Here is a 10441-nt window from a genome sequence, read left to right on the forward strand (position 1 = left end):
AGTGACCACACGGCCCTGGATTAGTCACTGCCCTGGCTGGGCCTCGGTTTCCACTTTGCACAGTGGGGATCTTGGCCTCACAGGGATTGGGGTTGGGGAGTAGTGGGGGAGCACCAGGTGGGAGGGGGGCTGCCAGACACCCTCAGTTCTGGCTCTAGGGGGGTTGCTTTCTAGGTCCCAGGTGCAGACTGACTTCTGGGGAGGGGAATCCCTCTGATGGCTGTCAGTCCAGCTCCACACATTTGTGGAGGAAATGATGAAGTAACAACTCACATGTGTCCTGCACCTGCAGGCGACATTTGATCCTGGCTCCTCACACCTCCGTTGCTCCATTGCCCACAATGACTCGAGGTGGGTGTCCTGGAAGGCTCATAAAGGGGGCGATGGAGCTGGCTCCATCCCTCGTGCAGTGGGCTTCATTCCTAGCTGCGCATTCCCATCGCCTGAGGAGCTTTAAAAAATACCGAGAAGTCTGGGGGCGCCCAAGACAATCAGAACCTTTGGAGATGAGGCCAGGATATAGGCATTTTCCACCCCCTTCACCCAGGTGATTCCAAAGTGCAGCTAGGATTCAAGGGCACCACGCTGGGTAGGACAGAAGGTATCCAGAGCAGGGAAGATGCGCTCAGCCCGAAAAGCATCACGCGCGGATGAGCACATCCCCGCCTCCAGCGCAGCCCACCCGGCCTCAGGAGACCCTGTGCCCCCCCGCCACAGCTCAGCCCGGGGTCGCGCAGCACCTTCCACGTGAGCAGCATCTCGTAGGGGGCGAAGCGGTGCACGAACAGCAGCTCACGGTACATGCAGGGGTCGAAGGAGGGCTGCCGGGCGCCGGGCAGCTGCACGCCGAAAGGCCGGATGCCCTCGTGGCCACTGGCGCCAAGCCGGCGCGCTCCAGACACATGCCCACGTAGGCGTCGTCGATAGGGAAGAGCGGGGTGTGGCAGGCGGCTTGGCGCAGGGCCTGGATCGTGCGGCCGGACAGGCGGAAGTCGCCGCCGCTGCAGTACACCGGGTAGGCAGGTCCGGGAAAGAGCTGCGGAGGCACGATGTACTCGCTCCCGCTGTCGTGGATGGGCACGGAGCCGCTCATGAGCTGCCCGGCGAGGAGGTAGCGGTCGGGCGGCTGCGCCTACAGGAAGCGGAGCACGTTGGCTGTGTGCACTAAGACGTCGTCGCCGCCGCTGAGCAGGAAGCGCGCGTGCAGGCAGCGGGCCTCCAGCCAGTGGATCAGGTGCACGTGCTTGAGCGTGAGGTTGAGGAAGGTGTCCGCGGAGGCCTCCTGCAGCACGCCGCCGTGATCGCGCGCCTCCAGCGCCACCACCGCCGCCAACCCCTCGGCGCGCTCGGCGTCCTCGCGAGCGGCGGCGCCCAGCCGGAAGAGGCGGCGCCCCGTCCGCCCGCCGTAGCTGCGCTCCTGCCCCACATGCGGCGGATGAGCTTGTGACGCCCGCAGTTGGCAGGCGACGACTTCACGGCCAGCAGCAGGAAGGTCCCGCGGCCGCCCGCACACTTGGCCGGCGCATCCCAGAGCAGCGGGAAGTGGCGGCAGTGGAGGTACCGCAGGAAGTCTTGGATGCACGTGGCCAGCCGCTCGAAGTTGGCCGTGGCGTTCGCCGAGGCGTTGGCCAAGCACTGAGGCCCTGGGCTGGACGGCGGCGCGGCAACAGGGGCCACACGGGCAATCTGCGGGGAGCCATCCGACATCCTCTCCTGCTGGGACTTGGCTTTGAGGAACCACAGATGCAGGCCCAAGAAACTCAAACCCACTAGAAGGCAGGTCAGGGTCTTGGGTTTCACGGCCCTGCGGCGGGGAAAAGCCATCTGTGGGGGGAACCGAGTCAAAGGTGAGCCGGGAGTCGTCTTTGAATCAGCGGAATGACACCCTTCCCCCGTCATGTCTCTCCCAGAACTGAGAACCAGCCCCTTCTCAACTCTGTTGTTAAGAAGATAAAATAAAGGAACAAGAACTGAAGCATTTCACGTCTCCCAAGTCTGGAGTGTTCTGACCTTCAGATCTGTGTATCTCGTTGCCTCCTGACATCTCCTCTGGATGTCAGGTAGGCCGGGCAGACTCAAGTCAAAGTCAAAGCCTCCGTCTTCCCGTGAATCCATATGCTGCTTTTTCCACTTCAGTGAATGGTACCTCCCTCTGCCCAGTTGCTCCAACCGGAAGCCCTGACTGTCTACCCCACCCTCAACTTATATAGACTTTCCACATCTTGTTGATACTGCGTCCAAATCTCTCCATGCTTATTCCCTCCTCTCCACCCCTGTCGAGCCCTGACCCTCTCTGATCTATTTTTCTCCTTGGGAAGGAAAGGGAAATAGATGCCCATGCCTCCTTGGGAAGGATGAGGTGACAGACCCAGGTTAAAATTCAGTCATTACCACTTACACGTATCATCTTGAACAAGTCATTTCAGATTTCTAGGGCTGAGTGTTCCCCTCTATACCAAAGGGTTGGTAGCTTCCTACTTTGCAGGGTAGTTGAGAGCATTAAATGAGCATGAACTGGCCAGTCAATTAATGGCACCAATTCTTTACCCTCTTTGGCATCCTCTGGCCCCACCTCCTTCTATTTCTATCTGTTGGTGTTATTTTCTGTTTCCCACACATGCCAGGTCAGGCCCTCTCCTCTGTGTACCTAAATCCTCCGGCCTGCCCAGGTGCACTTCAAGCCCTGCCTTCATGAGGACACCTCAGGACAAATCCCAGATCACAACAGCCTTTCCTGTATTTATTCCCTGCTAAATTCAGCCACACCAGGTCCTCCTCTTCTTGAAATACACTGCTGTCTGTTTCAGGGACGCCACTCTCTCCTGGCTTTCCTCCTCCCTCTTTAACCATGTCTCTCAGTTTTCTTTGCTCATTTCTTCCTCTCTAACGTCCTTTAATGGTTGGGCGGGGGGTGGGGGGCCAGTTCTCCAGGACTCTGTCCTAGACACTCTTTTCACCTTTGTGCAAGATGATTTCCTTCGCTTTTAGCACCTCCAAACTCCAGAGCCATATGTCCAACCAACAGCCTGTTATTTACCATATCCATGTGGTGGTCCACAGCCACCTTGGGTGCAGCCTGAGCTCTCATCTTCCTCCCCAGAGTTGTCCCAGAGTTCCACCCTCACCGTGTTGTTCAAGCCCCAAACTGTGATTGACTGCCTCCTTTCCCTCATCCCCCCAACCAAAGCCTGGTCATTTCTAACTCCTAAATATTTCATCAGTCTGTCCCGTTCCATTCCCACCATCAACAGGCGAATCTAAGCTAGCATCTGCTGCTCAGATGAACTAGCCTCTGCTTGGTTTCGCCACACACTTTCTTGCTCTCAGCTGATCCATCCTCTACAGCAGCTGGAAAAACTTGTGAACAATGAAGATTTGCACGCCACTCCTCATGCTCTTTTCCTCAACTTCTCACTGTCATCCACCTACCCTGGCCATCAGCCAAGTCACAGCTTTGGACTGCCAACCTCTTCCTACCTTGGAGATTTCTCTCACACTGTTCCACTGCTGGGATGGACCTCCCTTCCCCTCCTTCACCTACTTAACACCTGCTTGGCCTCTTCATCCTCTAGTTCCACTTGAATAGGCATGTCGTTGGGGAAGGTTTAACATTAACTCAAAGGAGACTAGAGTGTTATTTGTTTAAAGTTTCATCTTCCCTCCTAGTCTGTAAGCATCCTGAGGGCAGGGATGGCATCTGTGTTGTTCACTACTGTCTCCCCAGTGCCCTGCCCAGGGTGGGAGTTGGGACAACATACTGGTGGAAAATACTGGCTGCCTGGGTTCAAATTCTGCCTCTACCACTTTCAAACTGCATATGCTGAGCAAGCTGATATAAACTGTCAAATAGCTACCTCTTAAGAGTTACTGAAATGATAATGTCTGTAAAGAATTTAGCATGGTCCTTGGCAAATAGTAAGAGTTCAGTAAATATTAGCTATTATGATCATCAGAGTACCAGTAACTATTTGTTGAATGAATACTTTGCCCAGAATATGTGCTCAATAATTATTCTCAGATTGAGTCGTTTGCTCACAGTAGATATTTTACCAGATCGAACCGTACTCTCGTATTTGGTTGTTACAGTCCGTACACAATGTCTAGCACAAGATGGGCACAAAGCTGGTGTTCCGTGAAATAATGGCAGCAGTTAACTACAAATAAAAGTGGGAGAACCTTGCAAAAGTTGTAATCAGTGAGGCCCATTAGAAATACTAGATGTAGGTTCCTATAGCTCTTAATGGATTTCTGCTTCAGTGTTTAATGCACCGAGAAAGAGAAACAGCAAAATAAACGATTTTATCATCACTATATGCTCAGTGCCTAGTCCTGTACTTGGCACATTTGGGGCATGCAATACATTTTTTCCGATGAATGAAAGAATGAATGAGAATGGAATTTGGAGTCTGAATACCTTGGGCATGAGTCCCAGCTTCTTTCATTAGCTGTGTGACTTTGTATGAATTTGTTAACCTCCTAGGTTTCAGTTTTCTCATCTGAAAAATTGAGAAAGTTAACATTCATCTCTCAATGAAATACGGAGCGAGGAAATAATATTGTCAGTGCTAAAAAGTGCCATACAAATGCTAGTTTTAAAAAATAATTAAAAAGCATTCTCTACCTCCTCTTCCTGCCCACAATCATTTCTAGAAAGAAAATAATCTCAGTTTCAATGCAACAGTAATTCTTGTCTCAATTAAACCTGCATTTACTTTGATAAACTTGATCCAGAAATCTGCATCTCAGCCACCTTTTGATATGAAAGGAAAAGGATGGGCCAGGTCCTGTACCTGAGGGTGTCACTGGTTTGCTGGGCTCTGTTCTTGGGTGCTGACACTGTGAAGCTCTGGGTGTCTTCTCTGTGGTTCTTTTTGCTGGATTCCCCCCTATTCTCAAACCACTCTTCCAGGCACCCTGGAGTCCCTGCACTTTAAGCTGTCACGGTCTCTGCTGGCTCTGATCCCTTGTCTCTCAGGACTCAGCTCAACTACTACCTCTTGCTGGAAGCCTCCTGGTAAGTCCAGCTCAGCAGAACCTGTGTCAGTGTTGATTGATACCACAGCTGCTGAGTAGCAAAGTTGGTGAAAGAGGAAAGACCTGCCACTTATGTGAACCTTTCGAACCTCAGATTCCTCATTTGTAGGACCCTGGGCAAGTTATTTATCTAAGAGGATATATGAGATATATATCCTCAGAGGGTAATATGAGTTGATTGGTGTAAGGCACTTAGAACCATGCCTGGCACATAGTACCATAGTAACGTTAGCAGTTGGCTAACACAGGAATGTTTATGGAGCAAAGCAGGTCATCTTTTATGGATTAAGTTCAGCCTTCTCATGCAGGATTGTATAGAGTTCCTTTGTGACCCTCTTTCTGTGCTCCTTTCTCACTCCATTTATCGCTCCACACATTTACTTGCCTTTGCAGTGCTATTCACTCTACCTGGGATTCTGTCCCTTATTTTCCTGGGAACAGGAAAAGTTCCTGTTGGTTATTTCCTCTTCTGTCTTGATGCCAAGTGACAGATGGCTGGAACATAGATTCCTCCAGCCCCCTACCACCCCAAGGTATTCCTGTATATGCACCACAGATATGGCAGGCAGACACACCTTTTATTACCTTTGGCTCCAACCCCCAATATGGAGCCCTAAGCCTGGGGCTTTGCCCTGGTTCCTTTCCCCTTGGCCTCCCTCTGGTTCTTGCTTAGCACTCTAAAGAGAGTGGGGCAGGGAGGGGGAGAAAATGCACCTCCTTGTTGATGGGAAGAAGCCCAAGCCCCCATCTTATCTTGAGTGTCTGAGAGAGAAGAAATAGACAGGAGCCATCACCAGACAGGGACTTACCTTTAACCCCCTTCTTTCACAGGTTGAGGCCCCACACCCAGGACTGTGGCTTAGGTCAGTATACTTGAATCTGACCAATCCATGCATCCCTCCTCCTCCTTGGAGTGGGGGACGGCTACAAGCTTCCTTCCGACAGTGACAGCTTGCTTACCCTTTATGATAAAGCTAAATGTTACCTCTTCTAGGTGTTTTCTTGACTCACCCACCAACCAACTGCCGTGTACACTCCCAGCAATACACTTGACTGAAACATTTTGATGCTGTATTGTAATGAGTAGTTTCCCTGCAAGACTGAGAGCAACTCCAGGGCCTGGGAGTTAACATAGGATATGCTTTAAAATTTTTGTTGAGTAATTTGCATGTGAAATGTTCATCTAGGCATACTTTCTAGCCAAATTCATGACATCTGAGTATACTGAACTTGGCAAGTGATCAAGGGCTTCATCCCATTACCACTGTGAGTGGTTGGAAGGGAGATGAATCAGACTCAGCCCTGGTCCTCAGAGCTCACTGTACTTGGGAGAGCCTGCTAGTAAATGACTATAAAGTGATGTGATGTGTACAAAACACAGAGGGAACTCAGGGAAGGAACCTGACTGAGCCAGGGAAGACTTCACATTAGAACTGCATTGTATCAGTTATCTACTGCTGTGTAATAAACCATCCCAAAACTTAATGGATTAAAACAACCAGCATTTTTATTTCTCAAGATTCTGTGAGCTACCTGGGAGGTTCTTGTGTTGGACCCACCTGGACTCTCTCATGTGGCTCTATTCAGCTAATGTGTAAGCTGGGAGCTGGGCTCAACTGGGGTGGCTGGGCCTCACTCTCCTGTGCTCTTTCATCCAGGGCTGCTACAACACATGGCGTGTTGGTCTCAGGGTTCCAAGATGGTGACCGTGGAGGCTACAGGCCCTCTTGAGGCCTGGGCTTCAGAGCTTGTATCATGTCACTTCTACCACATTCTGTTGGTCAAAGCAAGTCACAAGACCAGCCCAGATAAAAGGGGTGAGGAGGAGTTCCAAAAATTTGTGGCCATATTTAACCTACCACATGGCTTTTGAGGTGGTAAGGAGTTTTCCCAGCAGGTAAGGAGTGGTGTAAAGAGGGAGAGGGCACTCCGGGCAGAGGTACAGAGGTGGGACTAAACAGGACATGTCTGGGAAACATTCCACGTTTAGTGTCGTTGGAAGGGTAAATATTGGGAGTTGAAGGTGCAAAGATAAATTAGAGGTTCCTGAGAAGGGCCTTGAATGCCGTACCTGGAGTTTTAACTTGATCCTTTGAAAGTTTTGACCAGTCCATATCTGTTTTCAAGAGTCCAGTGTAGCAGCCCATATGTGGTACAGATGCCAAAGAGGGAAATAGTGGAGGAAGGGAACCCAGAGATGGGTACAGTGATCCATGAGAGAGAGGTGAGGCCAGGCCTGAACTGGGCAGGGGTCATCAGAAGGGCAGGGATGGTGTCCTCAGAGCTTGATAACTTACTGGATTCTGTAAGAATGTTCCACCTCTCAGGCTCCTTGTTCTCCTTGCTAATTTAGAGGGGCTGGGCAGGGGCAAGGGGGATGTCTGGATGAGAGAAGAGTGAGGATACGTATGAGGGGAGAGTGGTGGGACAGGCCTGACCATATTCCTCCCCAGACTGAGCAACTCCTGTCCCACTCATGGCTGAGTCCAAGGCCTGGCACAGAGCAGACATCCATCCAGGTTGGCCCAATGACTTAATGTTGTTAACTCACTTTCTCCAAGCTCCCTAAAAACTCATCTTTTCTCTTTAGCAGAAATGTCTTTCGGGAAGTTTGGGGGTGAATTGAAGTGGGGAGAAAGTTAAATGGTGGTAAGCTTATTGGAATAAAGTGACCAGACTTTAGGACAGGCAGTGATGACCTCTCTAGGAAGGTTCTGGAATGGCCAGGGAGGAACTTAGTGAGATGTATGTACTGGGTGTGGGTGGTAGGGTGGTTTCTGAAAGGTGTATTGTTCAGAGGTGGAACAAAAGAGGTGGATTAAAGCAACCCTAACTCCTTTTCAGCCCTCACCTTTACAACGGGGGATTGTTTTCACCTAGTGTAAAAGGTCCATTGCTTGTCCTGCCACACCTTTGTCAGAAAAACGGGGGAGTGGGATAAGGCAGAGGAACCCGTCTCCACCTCCAAGACAAACAGATTCTGTGGGCACAGGTCAGCCAGGTGACCAGGAAGGGGAGGAAAGTTGGTTGTTCCAGGTTGAACTGGCCAGTGGAAGAGGGGTTGACTCCTCAGGTCTGTCCAGCAGTTTTGAAGTACCCCTGGCAAGCCTGGGCAGGCACTCTTACAGGAATGCTCCTATTCAGAAAACCCAATATAATTAGATTCATACTACGCCATGGCGCTAACCCTTAAGACAATTCTACATTTTACATATATAGAATCCAACATTTAAGTGACTTGGACACAATCACACAGCTTTTCAGTGGAGGACCAGGATCCTAAGCTAGGGCTGTTAGACACCAACAAGGACATGAAGTGTGTAACAGCACTCCGCCGGGACTAATGCCAATGGGCTGCAACTCAGAGCCTGCTACCTTGATGCAGTGCTGGGTCAGGTTACTCCCCTCCACCCCTCAGGCCTCGTGAAGGACCACATAGCCAGCCCTGCCAACAGCCACAGCTGAACCCAGCCCAGCAGCTGGCATCCACAGACCCCGAGGAACTAGAACTCAGGCCTATACCCTAGGCTTCCTTTTCAAGTGACTGATGACTCTCTTTGGTTGGAGGTGCCCATGTCCTTCAACATTCCTCTAATCCTTAAACAGTTTGATTTCTAGGACTCAGTCTGAGACCCTCTTCCACAAATCATCCACTCACATAGCTTCAAATACCATGTATGCTTTTGATTCTCAAATTTATATTTTCAGTCCAGATCTCTCACCTGACTTCCAGATCCGCATTTTTTACTCTCCTTAAGCTCTCCACCAGGATATGTATCTCGCCCAGACTTCAAACTCAACAAATCCCAAACTTACTTGATAACTCACCCCATATCTGCTTCTTTCTGTATAACTCAGATATATTTGATTTTCTATCTCCAGTGCCTCTATCACCATTATCTCTTACTTGAACTACCACATTCTCCTTCTCCCTGGTATCCCTCCTCCTTTGACTCCATTCTCCACCCTTTCAAGAGCTTTCCAAATTCAAATTCTTAACATGGCTTTGAAAACCCTGTGTGACTTAATTCCTGTTCATCTCTCCAGAAACCCATCACTTGTTCTTCTGTGATAACCAGCCTCTTTTTTCTTTCCTGATTCCTCTTATCCTTCAGTTCTTAATGTACTGTTCATCTTCAAGGAAGTCTTCCCTTCTCTGGTTCCCTTGTGCACACTCCCAGAGCTCCCTATACCCTTCCTCTGTGACACCCATCCCAAATGTGACTGGCACAATTATTTGTCAGACACTAGATTGTAAGTGCCATAGGGCAAGGTGTCTTATTCACTGTACTCCTAGCACCTATCACGACACAACTTTCCAAAGTTTGTTGACGGGAGGGCACAGTGCCATATGGTCCCCACATAGTAGGGCTCATGAAATGAACCCTCTGTCTCTTTTTGTGCTTTCTCCACATTTTCCTTTGAGAATCAAGCCTTATTTGGGGGCTAGGCCACCTAACCAAGTGAAGCAGGTCCTGACTTCTCTCTCATTCAGGTAGATCCACTCTGCATCCTAGTCAGGGGTTGAAGCAAAAAAAAAAAAAAAAAAGAAGAGGGGAAAAAATATCTCAGACATGCCACAGCTGATCCCAGAGTAAGCTCAATAAAAATCCAATAGACTAAATTGATTGTGCCTTTGTGTGTGGGGGGGTGGGAGTGTATGGCAGGGTGGCTTTAGAAAAGTACTTGGGACTTCCCTGGCAGTCCAGTGGTTAAGATTCTGCGCTCCAAATGCAGGGGGCCTGGGTTCGATCCCTGGTCAGGGAACTAGATCCCATGTGCGTGCCACAACTGAGAGTTCACATGCCACAACGAAGGAGCACATGTGCCACAACTAAGGAGCCCACGAGCCACAACTAACGAGCCTGGCTACCGCAACTAAGACCTGGCACAACCAAATAAATAAATAAATTATATATTAAAAAAGTCCATCTATCAAGATTCTTTAAAAAAAAAAAAAAGGTGTGTACTCTTCAGAGGTGGAATTGAAGCAATCTTAACTCTTTTTCAGTCATCCCTTTTACAAAGCACGGTCCAAATTGTGTCCTCAGGCAAGGATCCTGGTTTACCTCTTGCCAGCGTCTATCTGTTGATCCAGGCAAGGCTGCCCCTCCCTGACACACAAAAGAGGAACTAGTTGAAGAATATCATATGGTCGGCAGTGAGAGAAACGATCAATTCATGCAGGCTTGGCTAGGAAAGCTAGTATTTGAAAAGATGTTGTTTGGAAAACTAGGTGACTTGTAGGAAATTCTAATTTGTTTTACATCTTATAAGGCACTTTGGTCATTGCCAAAGATAAGACCCTAGACATATGTGGCTTATGCAGTAAGTTTTTTCTGTTTCCAATATGTCCCCCTTCATTGTGTGAAGCTGGAAGGTTCATGCATTTACTCCAGAGCTCATA

The 10441-nt window shown here is 49.5% G+C and overlaps 1 protein-coding gene across 1 annotated transcript; it reads right to left on the reverse strand.

The window, feature by feature from the left end:
- Window positions 1-539: 539 nt before the first annotated feature.
- On the reverse strand, window positions 540-1824 carry B3GNT6 (UDP-GlcNAc:betaGal beta-1,3-N-acetylglucosaminyltransferase 6). Its single transcript, XM_068556079.1, is given in 3 exon segments — window positions 540-874; window positions 877-1419; window positions 1422-1824. Coding segments are annotated over 3 exon segments (1281 nt in total).
- Between the last annotated feature and the right edge of the window lie 8617 nt (window positions 1825-10441).

The sequence above is a fragment of the Eschrichtius robustus genome, chromosome 11 (genome assembly GCF_028021215.1).
Source record: "Eschrichtius robustus isolate mEscRob2 chromosome 11, mEscRob2.pri, whole genome shotgun sequence".
NCBI classification, from domain to species: domain Eukaryota; kingdom Metazoa; phylum Chordata; class Mammalia; order Artiodactyla; family Eschrichtiidae; genus Eschrichtius; species Eschrichtius robustus.